Source organism: Cimex lectularius, unplaced genomic scaffold, assembly GCF_000648675.2.
Source record: "Cimex lectularius strain Harlan isolate CLEC.00 unplaced genomic scaffold, Clec_2.1 scaffold251, whole genome shotgun sequence".
Taxonomy (NCBI): Eukaryota; Metazoa; Arthropoda; class Insecta; order Hemiptera; family Cimicidae; genus Cimex; species Cimex lectularius.
Window position 1 is genome coordinate 527,691 of NW_019394213.1, and position 16,657 is coordinate 544,347.

Consider the following 16,657-nt stretch of genomic DNA (forward strand, 5'->3'; position numbering starts at 1 on the left):
TAATGGTACTTTTGCAATTATTTTTTAAAATTGTTCTGTGAAATCTTTAGAAAAAAGAAAAAATTGGGAAAAATGTATAAAAAAAGCTTTACTATAAGACAGTACATATATTCAAAAATGAAGCTATTTATTTCTGTATATGTAAATTAGTAAATTTGGATTTCCCCTATGATTCTTCCACTGGTTCTAGGCTTTTTTATATTGCTCTGGGGCTCTAGGTTTTTATACATCTCTTGTGTCGAAATTAACGAATTCAGAAAAATCTTTATGTTTCATCCATGGGGTGTGTTCAATAAGTCGGTAGAGAGTTAAGGGTATGGACGGAAAGACGGACAGGAACCACGATGCTGATGATGGTAACGTATCTCTCAGCATTGAAAGAAGTCCGCTTATTGTGTCCGCATAGTCCAATTTTGAAGGTACCAGTCCAATTAGTTGACACTCAACCATTTTAACCTGTATCAAGTTGATTTAGATTGGTACATGTTTAAAAAATAAAATAAAATATTTAAAATAATCGTACCCATCTAGTGTGAACATTGTTTTGTTTAGCATATATATCAAGACATTCATGGAAACGTGATACTGATATTGACAACTTTCTGTTTTCAGGGGCTACCCCGGCACAAGTTAATATAAATCTCCAACGTTTTTCTTTGTCCCACAGAAAAACATGCCTGTAAAATAAATGTTTTTAATAATGGAAAAATAAAATAAAATTCTTTAACAACCTCAAGACCATTGAAATCATTGGCCGCTCGTGTGGTTTATGAGACAGCATCCATGTTATTAAATCTTTTATTTCTTCATGTTCCAAAGCTAGCCTCGGCTGGGCTGCTTCTAAATTGTGCATGATTTCATGTGGAAAACGTCCATACGGGTGAATACCCCCTGTCACTATATAATGAGCTATCATTCCACAAACTTGAATATCTGATAGCTTGCTTACTAGAAGCTTGAAAATTGATTTCATCTTTTTAAAATAATGGGTTTGAAAAATTAGAACGAATATAATAATGTTTTACTGATATAAAATATCTACTTTGTGATGGTTCCGGTAATACCAGAAAGTCTCCTGGGCCCACCAGATAACAGTACCGATCTGAGGTTGAGTTCGTTGATAAAGAATCTGAAAATTTCCAATTATAAAATATAATTCATATTTGTTAAAACAGAAATATGAAATTAGGTAAAATGATTTACACCAGGAAATTATGAAATAACTAAAAAGGAAAATGTTCTACGTTAAGGCATCACATCTCATCGTATCACGTAAATATTTTATGTTTACAAAAAGCTTGCATAATATTATATTATGCTTTTTAAATATTATAATACACGGTGTTGTAGCAAAAAACAAATAGACTAAAGAGAGCAGGGCATTTAGATAAAGAAAAAATACAAAAAATACTAAACTATTTGAAGAACATAACACTTGACTGAAAACTTAAACAAAATAAAAAGACTACAACAAAATCAGAGAAGAAAATTAAAGAAAGGAGTGAAAGTGTTTTTTAAATTATTTTTTATAGATTACAACAATTTAATTTTTATTTATTTAAATTTTAGTCTCCAACTCAAATGTGTTTTTGTAATTGTGAGATCTCTGTGTGGTATGCTGAGTGATGTACCCCAATTTCATCATTGCTGATCAATTTGTTCTGTCTTTCTGACCTTTCTAGGTCGATAAAGGCTAAATTTTTTTCATTAGAAATTCTTTATTTTTTGTTTGTCTTATTATTAAAGTATGAATGTGAGTGTTTCAATAATATTTTTAAATAGTTTTTTTGCCATTTCAACATTCTTCATATAAAGTTGATGGTGGGTTGGCCTGCATGTTGGTCAACAGTTGTTGAAATGTCTCTGGGTTACTTTTTGGGTCTGTCTTCACTGAAGTCACCCCCTGAACCCTCACTGAAGATGTCTCAATACCAAAACGTGTTTCAGTAATTCAAAAACATCTGAGTGTAGACGGGCCCAATAAGTAACCCAGTTCAGTTTCACTCTTATGAATATATGCACTCTGCATTAACTGATTAAAGAATTTCGTTTTTGAACATTTTGAACAAACTAAAATTGAATTTACACCACACCTGCACTATGAGTGTTGTGTGTGTATGCTTGTGTATTTGTAATTTGTGCACATATTGGTATATTGTAAGTGAAACAAATAGGTGGAAGGAGAAGTAATAAAAAGCATATTCCAAGCAGGTCACAAATGATAGATTGTTCACCGACGAGTCATGCCCTTTCTTCCTTGGTCCCTTCTTCTATTACATTTCCCATTCACCATCAGATCCTCTGCACACTCCCATAAAACTCGCTCCACACCCTCACACAGACCTACAGCGTTCAGTCATTCCTTCCTCATCTATGCCCTAAGCCTGTGGCACTCCCTCCCTCACTCTATCTGTTAAACCCCATCCTTTTCCACCTTTAAGACCCACCTCTTTAATCATCGCTTGTCCTTACAATTTATTAATTGTCCCTTTTTAGTGTAATTTCCATGGTAGAGGATTTTATTTAATATAGACTTATCAGGCTTGCATCTTTGCAAAAATGTTGCGTTCGTAATTAATTATTTAAAGGGACTTTAAATTCAAGAATAAAGTTTATTTTTCATTTCATTTCATCAACAACGAATTAGCATTTTATAACAACCAACTTGGAACTTATCTTAATGTGGAATATAATTTAAACTACAGAGGGGTTCCATGAAAAATTTTTTTTAGTGCAAACCTTTACAATACTTTCTAATAATGATACTACTAGTTGAATTTCTATTGTTATTTAAATGAAAAAAAAAAATGTCCTACGGATTTCATTATTTATTTAAAAAAAGAAAACGTTTGGTGAAGAAATGAAAAATCTTAGTTAATAGTTCTTCTCGCGTGTTTTAAGTCGTAAAAAAGTTTCAATTTCGTCAGGTTAAATATATTTTTAAAATTTTCTTCGTGTTCTCGTTCAATTACCAATAGATCGGCAATGAAAATACTAAAATTTAAATCTTTGCGTTTTAATTTGCTTAGCGTAACTTCCGTTTTTATTTTTCCCCCCTGTACCCGCAAAAGACGGGCTCAACAATTTTTTTTTCGAGAAAAATTAAATTTTCATTTTTTTTCGCGCCCTGCTTTAAAACAATAGAAGTAACACGATATCAGCAGTTTTTGTTTACAAAGAAAGGAAATTTGACGATTCGATTTCTCATCCATGACCGCTGAAAAGTAACCTTTGAAGTTAACTTTCTTCAACGATTTTTGGTTACTTGGTAGTTGGTACAGACAAAATGGAGTTCTGGAGGCAATTTGATGGGGGCTGTTTGTTTCCCAAGGTATTTAGATAATTTATTCACATTTATCATAATTATTTTGTTGTTAAATATAATTAAAAATTGAAATACTGTCTTAATAGTAGGCAAATTTATACGTTTTTTCATCATTTCAATCTTAAAGTTTATAGACTGCATAATAATTGTTTGTTTTTATTTAGTGTTTTTGTTTAAAATTAAGTTAAATATACCTCATTTGCTGCAATAAAATAAAAATGTTTTATTTGATCATTGCTTTTATAAAATGTTGAACCGGCACACGGGCACTACTGGGTCTCTCTTAACCCGCGAGTGAAGACAGACCCAGTAGTGCCCGTGTGCCGGTTCAACATGAGTTCGCCAACTCGCAGACCAAACCCCATCATCTTTTATAAAATACTATATTAATATTTTATATTTTGTTTTATAGGGAAAAGAAATACCATCATACACAAAAATTCTACAGGTATGTTGTTTCTGCCTTTTTGGATTTTTTCAATATAGTTTTAATGAAAAACATGCAATTTAAATATTTTTGATAATAAAATGTAAATAAAATCTAGACAGCTGACTAAACAACCATAGTCTAGGAAAAACAACAAATAGAATTAAACTGTGTGATAATGTTGTTAAATTTATGACAATGAAAAAAAATTACTTTTACAGTTTAATTCTTTCTTCCATCCATGATACTTTCAAGATTGAAATTTTTTAAAGCCTACTTCCTTTAAAAGTTTTCGCAATTTATTTCAACTTCTGCCTTATTCCATATACATAAATAGCCATATAGAAAATGAAAGTATTTAATTTTTATTTAATTTAATGCACTGAGATATTCTAAAAAGACCTAAGTAAAGAAAAATATTAAGTGGTGAATTTGAAAGAAAGAAAATCATCTATTTCCTTTGTCAAACTTCCAAGGATTATTCTTTCTTCATCAGGATTTATTAAAAATTATGGTGTAAATTAATGAATGATTTTTGTTCATAAATAATTGAACAATTTTTAAGTAGTATTAATTTTGAAGTATTATATGCATTGTAATGATTTGAAGAATGGACGAGTGGTAGATCTTGTCCACTCTGTAAAGCTAAACTCATAAATTCATTATGGTTGGAGCCATAATTTTTAATATTATATGTAAATGTTTCTATTTGTTAACTATGTAAATAATCTAGTTTCCACGTCCTGATGAAGGGAATTTTTCCTCAAAAGACAAGGACCTCCTTGACAAAGGAACTGAGTGTTTTCTACAAATGATAAAGGTAAGGTGAATATGTCGTATAATCTTTTTTAAAAGATGGGTCTTACTCATAGTTTCATAATATAAACACTCACTTACAGTTTGTTTTCAATGATTCAGATTTGAAGCTTAAAGCTCAACTTAATCAGGTTGAAGGATTTACAACCACTTCTCTTGACATGAATTGTGATTATTGACTTGTGGTCGTAAATCCTTCAACCTGATTAAGCTGAGCTTTAAGCTTGTAATCTGAATCATTGAAAACAAACTGTAAGTGAGTGTTTTCTTTCTGTCATATTGCCTTATCCCTGACTTTTTTATATGCATTTATAATATAATTAAGGCTGATATCAATCACATCAAGACAAACTACCATATTTTAGATAATGCTATAAATTTTAATATAGAAGGAATCAATTTAGTCAGTTCTGAAAATTACTTACAGTGCCTATACCGAATTCTGATAACCTTAATCTCTCATGAGCGTCGACTAGTATATTTGAAGGCTTAAGATTCCCATGGACTATTGGTGTCGGCTGACCATGGAGGAAATGGATGCCTTCAATGATCTAAAAACAATTAAGGTTAATTGCGCACTTTTGGATTTTATTACTTGATGTACCTGTCTAATCATCATGCAAGCTACATTTAAATTGAATCTTGCTGACCTTTTGACTGTGAACATGTACTCCCCCAAATTTCTCTCACATAAAGGTGTTGCCAGAACAAGCTGAAAATGTTATGCAATTTTATTCATTAAATTTGAATTAACATTCCTTATTGAAAAGGTTTTATTATTTTGCGTATCAGGAGTGGTCAGTTTTAATGTACGTTTCTAAAAAAGACTTTTTTGGTCCATTTGAGATTTGTCAGTTTGTCAAATGCTACCTGTTTATTTAAAAATTTCTTTTATAATATTAACTAATAGTTTTTCCCTAAAATTTTTACCTGATCTTTAATTTCTATAAAATGTGTGTATGGTAGAAGATGGTCAGAGTGCAATTCAATTAAAGTCTTTATTAAATTTTTCAATGACGCCGCTATAATTTGGTCCACTATTGTTTTTGTTGAAACTTTTTTTACCACTAATGGAACTGTTGCTGAAAGATGGATTAAAAGTGTTAAAAGATGTGAACGCTTTAAACTCTTAATACTTACAACAAAGATCTAGTCCTAAATATACCACACCGAAATTTCCACCTTCAGCGATTTTACTCTCATCGTATATGTTAGGAAGGATGATATCTTCTACATATCCAGAACGGACCCTGTCTTGCCAGATTTGTTTTAATGATTGTAGTACTTCACCGTATCTTGTTCTTATGAAAAATGGCTCTCTAATACATTAAAGACACTGTATTTTTACAATGTCTTCTGAATTGGTGTACAGCTTGAACTTACCTTTCTGTTCGACACTGCCGACAAATGATTTCCATTTCCCTTTGTAAAGGGAAGCCGGGAGGTGGCGGGATTTTTTTGTTCTTTTCATTTGCAACAGCAAGTAGGTAATCGGTTCGCAACCAGTCATCTTCAGAAGTACAATCGGAAAGGCATCTGTCTGTGTCATCGTTTTCCGAATTATCACTCATCTCACTGACCAAATCCTCATTTGTAGAAATTGATGGTGTTGCTTCATCCTGCTGAACTATTTCCACATTGTTCAGTTTAAATTCTTCAATTTGTGTGTTTTTCAAGTCTTCAATTTTTATTGACGGCTTGACTGCCATTATAGATTCATATCTTTCGTTTACTTCTTTAAACATTTTCCCTAAATATTCTTGTAATTCTTCAAGTATTGTTTTACAGTCTTTCTGCTTTTCACGGTAGTTCACTTTTAACTGGTCTACGAGATTTTTCCACTTCCTTGTTACTTCTGATAAGTAATACAACTCTAGATCAGGAAGTACGTGCATCAGTTTTAAATAATCTTCAGTGTCACCATTGGCGTCTACATATCCTTCATCATACTCTTTCTGCCAGATTTCTTCATATTTCAATATAATTTCATTAAACATGTTATCCAATTCTTCTACTATTGGATTAAATTCATCAGGCTCATGGTCTTTATCGCCCATATCACCACTTCCTAATTCTTTCTTTAATTCCCAGATTGCTTCTTGGCCGATCGGAGATCCTTCGGATATTCCAAATAAATCACAACCTTCTTTAAAGTCTTCTTGCCAATTTGGGTAAATAGTAGGGGTGCTCGCAACTACTTCCCCGCCAAAGTCAGCTGAGAAAGAATCTCGGAACAATTCAGAGGAAGAATTCAAGGACCAGTAGGAAGTGTCTTTAGCATTACTCGTTTTAGGACCGAGTGCTTCTTCAGAGGTTTTTTCCTTAATTTGTAATTTAGAATTTGCTTTTTTCAAAGGTGGTTGCTCTAGAGTCTTTGTTGCAATTACTTTAACTTTAGCATTGTTCTCTTCAATCTGAGCTCTCTTTAAGTTGTCTTCTGAACATTTGCGTTTAATTTCATTGTCTTCTGACTTCTTCACAACTGGTTCTAATATTTTAACAGGCTTTTCTTCAGGGATCTTACTTGCAGCTTTAACATCGGACTTTTTCTTTTTTGTTTTATCATCGAGAACAATTTCGTTGTTTTGGAATTCTGTCAGAACGGCTTTAAAATCACCACTTGTCTTTCTGACTAGAGTTAAATGTTTATCATTTGGATAGAGACTCATGTAAGGAGGCGTAGAGTGGGTGGAATTTTTATAATAATAGAATAGTGTTTTGTAGTTTTTCTTTATCCATGTTTTTGAACTTGGGTGTTTACATGTGAAAAACAAAGGCAGTAAAACTGTATGGATATGAGAATTTGAAAATGTTGAAGCACCAAATCTGAAAGAAAAAAAAATCACATTGTTGCATGTTTGATAATTTAGCATTTGTACCTTTTTAAAATACGCAAACAAGTATTTGGAAAACCAGACTCATAAAATGATGTGAATAACTCATCTTTTGGAATATGATTCATACAACAATCACAGAATCTTAGTATTTCAGACAAAACACCTAGTATTGCCAATATGTAGTCTCCATCATCCATGTGCTTTTCAGCAATCTAAAGACAACAAAAATAATTAAATGACAAGTATTAATATAAGATCTAATAAATTAAGAAATCAAGTTATTCTTACATCTTTGATTAGCTTAAATACTCTTATTTCTAAAAATGCAGTCACACCCTTCTTGATACATCTTGTCGCAAATGTAATGACATGGATTATAATGGATGAGACTGTGTTACCAAAATTATCTTCTGGAGGATCATGTAGAAGTTCAAATCTTCTCTAAAATAATATTTTTTAAATTTTATTTCAGAGATTGTAAAGAGATACTTTGCTAAATGAATACCTGCAGGTAGGCATTTAAAGAACGCTTTGGTGTTGATTGATCAAGAGCTTTAAGAAGTTTTTCAATTGGTTGATTAGGCATTTCTAACCTCTTTTGAATGAAATAAGCAATTGCATAACACAAAGCAGTGCACCCTCTCTGAATAATAAAATATTGCAAGTAAGCTTGAAGTTTAAATAGAAAAAATTCATATTTAATACTTGGTCTTCTATCCACAGATCTGCTTTGTGCTTTAGTAGAGTAGAAATGCATGCCTCTTGGTGTCTTGAGCAGGCCATCATTAATGCTGTAACTCCTTTGCAAGTAACAGTATTCAAATTTACTCTTGATGTCGAAGCAACAAGTTCTAGGGCCGTGTCCCATTGCCTCTTGACCATGTAATGGATGACAGTGTTACCTAGCTGAAAAAAAAATCGAGGATGTGAAAATTTAACTGAAGAGATTGAAAACCAGAAGAATGAATGCCTGTTGTATTATTTACTTTATTTGCATGGTTGACATTGATTTCTGTGTCTTTGATTTTCAACCAGAAATCCATGAAGGTATCTTGATCCCATGATGAAGTTTGCAGGGCCAGTAGAAAAGCATTGTTCCCTTCCCCATCAGTCATGTTAACGTTGGCTCCTCTTCGGATCAGAAAATCGGCCATGTCAACCAGTTTCAGTTTTACTGCCCACAGCATCGGACTTGTTCCATCCTGCAAATGTCACATATCAACATCAAGTCAATATGAAGCGATCAATTTCATTTACCTCTGCGCATTTTTCCAATGAATATCCTTCTCTCAATAATTTTTTGACGATGTGAAACCTTCCGAGAACGACAGCTCCCAGAAACACATTGGAATCGTCCTGTTTGAGAACAATTCAAAATCAAATTAATTAATAAAACAATGTAATCATGTAAAGTATTTTGTTTTATTTGCAGATTTTATTCATTACTCCAGACAATAAAATTAGCTAGATTAGATTGTTGTATTGTGTGTTTATTATAAGTCAAAATTGATCTAATCTGAAATGCTTTGAAATATATTTTATTGGTGGCCAATAACCAATAATATAATGAATATTTCATTAATATTGATGGCTCTTTACTTAAGTGAAACACCCAAACTTACACATTACAGATGAGAACATGTGCAAATGGATTATATAATTTGATAAAACGACAGAAAGTGAAAATAACACAAAACACTCACAATGTGGATGCAATAGATGGTGTTTGGAGGGGTAAAAATGCAAATATAAAACACACACACACACACACACACACACACATCGCTCTCGCTCTTTCTCTCTCTCTCTCGCCCTCTCACTCACTCACTTTCTCACATTCTATCTCACAATCAGCCTCTAAATTGCAATACTTTTTAAATAAAATGATATGCATTCATTTGGTCTCTCTGTCTCTCACCTTCTCACGTTTTATCTCTAAATTTGCGACATTAAAAAAAATCGATATTAACTCTCTCTCTCTTTCTCTCTCTCTCTCTCTCTCTTTGTCTCTGTCTCAATTTCTCTTTTTTTCTCACACTCTATCTCTCAATATTTCTCGCTTTCTCTCTCTCCCTCCATCACTCTCTGATTCACTCACTCATTTTCTACATTTTATCTCACAATCAGGTTCTGAACTACGATATTTTTTTAAAATAAAACAATATACATTCATTCATTCATTTATTCTCTCTTTCTCTTACTTTCTAACATTTTGTGTCAGTCTCTAAATTTGCGAGATTAATAAGAAACAATTTTATTTCATTCTCTCCCTCTCCCTCTTTCTTCCTCTTTCTCACTCTCTATCTCTCAATATCTCTCGCTCTCTCTCTCCCTCCCTCAACTCACTTGTCACATTTCAACTCACAATCAGACTCTGAATTACGATATTTTTCTTTTTTAAATAAAACATGCATTCATTCATGTATTCTCTCTCTCTCTCTCGCTCTCTCTCTCTCTCTCTCTCTCTCTCTCTCTCTCTCTCTCTCTCTCTCTCTCTCTCTCTCTCTCACTAATAATAGGATACTAACCAAGGTTTGGTTTTCTAAAATTGTGGTCCTCTTTAACCCTCTCATGAGCTTCATAGTAAGTTTATAAACGAACAGTGGTGCGAAAAGAGTATAAAATTTTGTAATTTTCCAATTTTCTTCGAGTTTGTGTTGTTTGATTTCTAATAATCACACAACTGTATCAATATTTTTCAAGTAAGAAAAAAAGTTCATTTATTGAATTTGAAGAGCTCTCTACGCCCCTTCGACGTTATTTAGCAAGGGGGATAATCTGATTAAGAATCACCCTTAAATATCATATGAATAGGTCCCAATCTACTGTGAACCGTTGCTATAATAGGCGGAAGGGAAAAAGCGACAACCAAGAACCCCCGAACTTGTACGTTTCCAACGTTTGAAATTACATAGGTACGTACTGGAAACAATGGTTGTGCAAAACATTTCGATATAATCTGAGGTTATATTTATTATAATTTGTAACAAAAGTCAGTAAGATTTTATAGGCTTTCTAGGAATTTTAAGTTAATCTTCATGAGTTATTTCTTGAATTAGGGGGCTTTGAAACACCTGAATTCTTTTACCTTATCCTGTACCTAAGTGTGTTTAAAAGGGGAAAAATTGATAAAATTAATGTATCTTCTTCAGTTTTAAACATCCAGTAATGCAAAATGTAAAGAGGTAGTCCGAAGAAGCGAGGTCGGTACTATAAACAAGGCGAGAGGTTTAAAATCTAGTCTATTAATTTTTAAGATGACACCTTGGGCTAACCCAGAACAGCATAAGCGACCAACTCAAATCGCTCAAATGCTTTGTCTAATAAATTTTCAAACTAGTTCTTGAATGAACGTTAAAGCTAAACGTTAAATGTTAACTCATGTGGGTTAAAAATATAAAGTATAGACTTCTACTACAATCTAATGTTTTAAGTAAAATTTAAAGTTTGGTATTTACAAATTTTTAGTCTTTTCTACTGACTGTTTTTTTTAAATCTAATCAAACTGCGTATCATTCAACAAGTGTTTCGGAATTGATCATTGTTTCCTTACCAGTTCGGCTATGTTCAATATGTTGGTTATTTCAACGATGTCCTCGCTTTTGAATAAGGTCGAGACCGAGACGTTTCTCTCATGATTCACTTTATCGTCGTGTTCAGGCTTGGCAACTTCCCTCTTTTCCAATTCGCGCCTCCTTGCCTCTTTCTTTTTTAATTTTCTTCCACGAGTCATTTATTTATTTATTAAAAAAAATATTATTTCGAGGTTTCAAACCGATTTCAGAGCAGTTGGAGGACTGATAAAAACAAACAATCAAAAAATAAAAATGAGTTAACGTGTTCCAACAACCCGATAATTGAATAAATATAAAATAAAGACAGGTTTTTGTTAAATCTAAAGATCATCTGTTGAAAGCGAGGTGAAATATGTTATTTTATTGGAATAAACCAATAAACCAATATTGAACAGTATATCGGGTCATTTGTAACTTCCTGGAGTTAAAGGGTTGTATTTTACAATGGTACTTTTCGTCTTGAGGAGAATTTAAATTAGTCAATTGAAGATAATGTCTGCTAATAAAAATTCTAAATTAGAATTACCCAGTGTTCAGAGTCCAGGAAGTAAGCGAGAAACGTACTGCAATTTGTTCATTGTGGTAAACCCTTTTAGAGCGTTTATAAAATTGTGTTGATACGCATGGGAACGAGAGAAAATCATAGAAAACATGAAAGGCATTCGAAAACAAATCCTGATGGGCTTAATTGTCGAATGATAATTGCAGTACTGGTGACCCTTAGCCGTAAAGTTTGCTTATTATGTATTACATTAACTGTAGTTTTTTTTTGTCGATGGGTTAATTTATTTTTAGAATTTAGTTTTTTCAGTTTGATGTAACTGAAGAAGGAAGTGAATGACAGGCGACTGAAGATTGTTTAATTATACATATTGATTTTTTTACATGTTTTTCTTTTCTAATATACTGACGCTTGTTATTTCAGTAATATACAATGAGAAAAAATTCATGTGGCTTCTAGGCGTAAAATTGCTTTAATTAAAACCAGGTGACATTACGAAGTGGAAAATGTGAAGTTTTACTTAAATGTTGATAGTTTGAAGAAGGTTCAAGAGAAGAGTTTTCTCTTCCTCGACAATGTATATCGAAAATAAAACTTTTGTTATTTCCGGAGGTGAAAGGAGTAAAGGTTCAAATGATTCATTGCCGGTTGATAAAGAAAAAAGTAAAGAAATTCCACAGTGAAACGAATTCGAATTTTATATTCTTCACTTACAGAGGCTCACGGCGGGTCCTTTATTCAATCTCTTGTCATATGTGGGAAAGTACGAGTACAGTAAGAGTAATTTTTTCAAAAAAACAATTTTTCTATTAACTATTATGGCAATATAATTTGAGAAGAAAAAAAAACCCAATTCTTAAAAAAGAAAATATCTAAAATGTTTTCGAAGTTAAAAAATAACCACGCCATGTGGTTTTTTCAATCTGACAATATTTCCGATGTATGAAACGAAGGGTTTATGCATTCTGGTGTTATCTTTATTTTGTTGTTCTGACCACGGACCAAGAAAGATGGGGTCATCATCGAAATTGTCCGAGACCGGACGGAAAATTGTTTTTATGTGATGTAAACAGTCGCTGATATTCGTTGATCAAGATTTTTCGTACTTGTCACGCTTTTCTTTTTTATTCAAGCACTAGGTTGTAACAAAAATCTTTGCAGTCTTTATATATTTTTGTTATACAAAAATTAACATACAGGTTTAATAATTTTTTTTTAAACTCAGAGGTACACATTTATTACTATGTTTTATATGTTCACTATTCAAAGTACCAGACCTCGCTTCTTCAGATTACTACTTACTGGGTGTCCTTGTTACGCATGGGAACAAACAATGCGAGAAAAGTGCGCCTTATCGTCTGAGGTAAAAGTAATAATTCATTAAAAAAATGGGTATATTTTAGGAACGACTTTATCCAGCTTGTCCATGATTTTTGACGATCTAGTGAAAATATGTGATAAACTGCAGAAATGTTTTGGCAAAAGTATTTATTTTCACCTCAAGCCATTTACGAAATAAAAAAAAGAAAAATTAATCTGTTTCCTAATTTATGACAAAGCCCAGACCTCGCTCCTTCGGATTACGACTTACTCAGCGACGACGTTTACAAACCTGCGGCTTACTTATTGGTAAATTATTGACTTTGATTTATAAACCGATTTACTTGGTTAAAAGTTTATTTATCCTTAAATTGTAAAAAAGCTATTGAACAAAATTAGCTAAATTGAAAAAAGGATATAATTTGCCATAGATAACTCAATTTTCATTACTAAATGCTTTTTAATTTTATTATTACAACAAGAGCGCTACAAACAGCTCTGTTGTTATGAATTTTATGTTATAAAATTATAAGAGTGGAGATGTGATCCCCTCCTAATATATTTATCTTACTTATCTATTTTCACCATTGGGGAGGAAATCGCAAAGCCATCGGTGCTTTAAGAGTCTTAGAGGATTGTCGGGAAGGTTTAGGGGTAAAAGGTGTCAGACTAGGGGGTTGGGATGAAGGTCCAGGGTTTTATGGAGATGTCTGCATGGACTTCTTGCGGTTTCGAGGACAAATTTGAAAGTGTCGTTAGAGCAATCTAGACAAGATTGGATACAGTGAAGGGAGTTTTGGGCAATGGTACAAGGATTTTGGATGGAGATTGGAACGCTTGGTTGAATCCCGCAGTTCAATTTAAGTTGTAGACTAAACATTTATTTTGCAGTGGGAGTGTAGATCTATTGTCAAATAGTCTTTTGACTAGTTTATGTCATCTGTTCAGGTATATTGTTTTGAGTCGAATGTGGGCGTACCAAGTAAGTTTTTTGTTCATGTAAAAAAGTCCCAAATAGCAACATTGGTTGCGGGGAGAGGGACTTTGTTGTAGATTGTAGGAAGACCTGATCTCAATTTTTGGACCATTTTTCCAAACAGTCCTTTGAGTTTTCTTATGGACACTACTTGGCTAGTAATGTCTAATTTATTACTAATACGTGAAACTTATTTTCTCGAAAATGTCATGCATAGTTTTAAATGAAAAACCTGTCGCAAATATTGTTAAAATTATGTCTACTCTTAAGGGTGAATTTCTCCCTAATAAACGAGTTGTCTTTTTTCTTTCATGGTCCGGGTTACTTGAAAGGATAGCTTTATCAGAATTGATGACTGTAGTGTATACTGAATAAAAAATAGGATCAATGATGCTGCCTTGGGGTACACCAGCTTCAGCTTTATTAGGTTTAATTTTAAGTCTTTGGGACGTTATTTTTGTTATACCATTTGACAACAATGTTGATAAACTGTCTGAGTAGTTTATTTTATTTTGAGATAAAGATTGTTTATACGCTTCACAAAACTAGTTATATTAATTCTGTTTACAAAAAACTATAAACAAATTAACTGTTGATTGTCATTTAGTGTACGTCACTCGTCTAGATTAACACATCTGCGCGTTAATGATAACAAAACGTCAATCGAAGTTGTAAGAATTTTTTTAAATATTAAAATTTCATTCGAAAAATTACTTTTAAACAATTACAACGTAATTAGATAGTAAAGTTGACAATATAATTAGATTAAAGGGCGTTTTAACGACTAACGAAGTAAAACTTACGGCAAACTTGCTTCTTACAGTCGTTAGTGTAGGCAATTTGCAATGTAGCCGTGTATTGCATAATTGTTGACTTGGTTACAAAGGGTTGAAACGTGATTTATTACGAATTTTTCTTATCTTCCGACCGTATAAAAACTAATAAGAAAAAGTAAAACCAAAAATATAATCAATAACCTTCAGCAAAAGTTCAGGTAACATTATTTGTTACTATTGCTTAATCCAATCAGTAAATCAAAAGTTGTTTTTTTTTCATTTTTTAAAAATTACTTTGAACTAATAACGGTGGTAAGCTAATAACGTGTTGAAGTGTTAGAAACATTTTTCAACCAGTAGTGTTTTTAAGATGTAGTAACAATTCGGTAAGATGCTCGTAAGTTTCATCTTAAAACAATGCTAAGTCCGAAGAAGATTTGATGTCTTTAAGTCTATTATAAAATTGTTAAATAGTGAAGGAACCAGCACAGAGCCCTGAAGGACACAACTACACTACTTCCTTAGGGTAACTGAATTAGTAACTTGACTTAATAACTTGTAAGTGTATGATATCAATAGGGAAGCCCCAGTATACCAAATTTATATATTAGATTTGTGTTAACCAGATGAAGGCCTCTTCAATGCCAACCAGTACCTTTCCAGTGTTTGTGCGTGACCTGTTGTGTTCAATCAGGAAATTCAGTGTCCTGTGATGACATTGATGTGTGATGTTTTTCACTGATCTTGAAAAGGATACTGAGGAAGAGGTCGGTAATTTAAAAGTAAATGATCCTTTCTGGGTTTGAGGAGGGCGATCATTATGACAATTTTAACTCTTTTTTTAGATGACTTAAGTTTAAGAGCAGAAGTTCACCCAAAAAAGTGCCAATTGGGCCAGGCATTTTTACTTAGAATCAATCGCCACCAGATGCTAAAGGAATAAAAACATTTGCTGATTTAACCACCTGAGTCAACGTATTAAAAGTAAAGTACGTTCGATCCTTTTTAGGTTATGGCAGTGGGATGATCTTAGCAACTTTCTAAGTATTTGGAATTTCTGACTATAAGGTAATTAATTAGTTATGGATAATTAAGCCAGGTAGGTGAAGAAATGCTAGGAGAATGAGAGGGATAACATTTTTACCAGGGGATGTTTTCAGTTTAAGCCTATTGACTATCTGCTTATTATGGTTATATCACATTCAGAGTATTTTCCACACGTAGCATTTTTGTATCTCTGACAACTAATAACGAAACGGTTCAAAACCTCCAAATATTTGTAAATTTTTTAACAAAAAAAAATTAAACAATCATAACACAGTTTGATAAAGTTATAGAGTTTATAAAGCAATTTTATAAAGATGTTTTAATGACTAACAAATTAATTCCAGTGATTTGAATAGGTTGACCTAGGACGAATTTGCGCCCTACAACCGTTAGTGTAGGCAATTTGCCACGCACCTGAGTAATGCTAATTGTTGGTCTTTGTTACAAAGGGTTTAAACCTGATGTAATTGGTTCACACGCATTTATCTTCTTATTGCATAAAAACTAATTAAACAATTTAAATAAACTAATAATATAACAATTGCTTTCTTAGCTGTATTTTTGTAGTCATTTTTGAAAATTCTTTTCGCGAAAAGCCTAATCAAAACTATTTATTATTGAATAAAATATTTCGAGTATATCATTTTTTGTTTTTTTAATTCTAAATTTGTTTATAGTTATACAAAACGTAAGCAAAGTTTTAATGGTTTTGTTTACAAAATGAGTTTATTTGCATTAAAAAACTGTTATTTCTAGTGTACGTTGTTTTTTAATTACTCGCCTTGATTATATTATCTGCGTATTTGTGAAAACACAAGCGGCTATCACAAATTTGATAGATATGCGTTTATTTTTGAGGAAGTTTTATATAAATATATCTATAAAAAAAATTCAGAAAATTCTTAGTATCTCAGTAAGTTAAAAGGAAATGTTATCGATTATAATACAATCGGTTAAATTTTTTTTTTTTCTGCAATCATAAAAGTAAGATCTGTTAAAACTTGAAAGATTCGTTGAAAAAGAAATGTAAGGGATTTAAAAGGAGCAAAGGGCAAA

At 32.3% G+C, this 16,657-nt stretch overlaps 1 protein-coding gene and 1 long non-coding RNA gene across 6 annotated transcripts; one reads left to right on the forward strand and one right to left on the reverse strand.

The window, feature by feature from the left end:
* Nucleotides 1-110: 110 nt before the first annotated feature.
* Nucleotides 111-12,673, reverse strand: LOC106664340. Of its 5 annotated transcripts, none has more exons than XM_014390005.2 (17): nt 12,197-12,673; nt 10,959-11,202; nt 8,663-8,761; nt 8,392-8,607; nt 8,111-8,311; nt 7,911-8,048; nt 7,694-7,846; nt 7,448-7,617; nt 5,952-7,394; nt 5,709-5,887; nt 5,499-5,650; nt 5,173-5,280; nt 4,994-5,119; nt 1,043-1,129; nt 732-973; nt 524-677; nt 162-456 (listed from the first exon to the last, which is right to left on the reverse strand). In XM_014390005.2, the coding sequence occupies exons 2-17, from the start codon at nt 11,136-11,138 to the stop codon at nt 223-225; spliced, it is 3,882 nt and encodes a 1,293-aa protein (XP_014245491.1). In that variant the 5' UTR covers nt 11,139-11,202; nt 12,197-12,673; the 3' UTR covers nt 162-222. The 5 variants fall into 5 exon arrangements, with proteins under 5 accessions (XP_014245488.1, XP_014245491.1, XP_014245489.1 ...); XM_014390003.2 differs by having other exon boundaries at nt 11,507-12,673; XM_014390002.2 differs by lacking the exon at nt 12,197-12,673 and having other exon boundaries at nt 111-456; nt 10,959-11,281.
* On the forward strand, nt 3,145-8,817 carry LOC106664341. The gene is made up of 4 exons (XR_001340162.2): nt 3,145-3,331; nt 3,738-3,773; nt 7,878-8,069; nt 8,129-8,817. It is a non-coding gene; the product is annotated as an uncharacterized LOC106664341 (long non-coding RNA).
* Nucleotides 12,674-16,657: the final 3,984 nt, after the last annotated feature.

Excerpts from the sequence above, each read along its gene's own strand:
- LOC106664340 (XM_014390002.2), bottom strand. The coding sequence starts at position 11,138 with ATGACTCGTGGAAGAAAATTAAAAAAGAAAGAGGCAAGGAGGCGCGAA. Across the intron at positions 5,651-5,708 it reads TTTAGGACTAGATCTTTGTT|CAACAGTTCCATTAGTGGTA; the intron begins GTAAGTATTAAG and ends TCCATCTTTCAG. Across the intron at positions 678-731 it reads ATGATTTCAATGGTCTTGAG|GCATGTTTTTCTGTGGGACA; the intron begins GTTGTTAAAGAA and ends TTTATTTTACAG.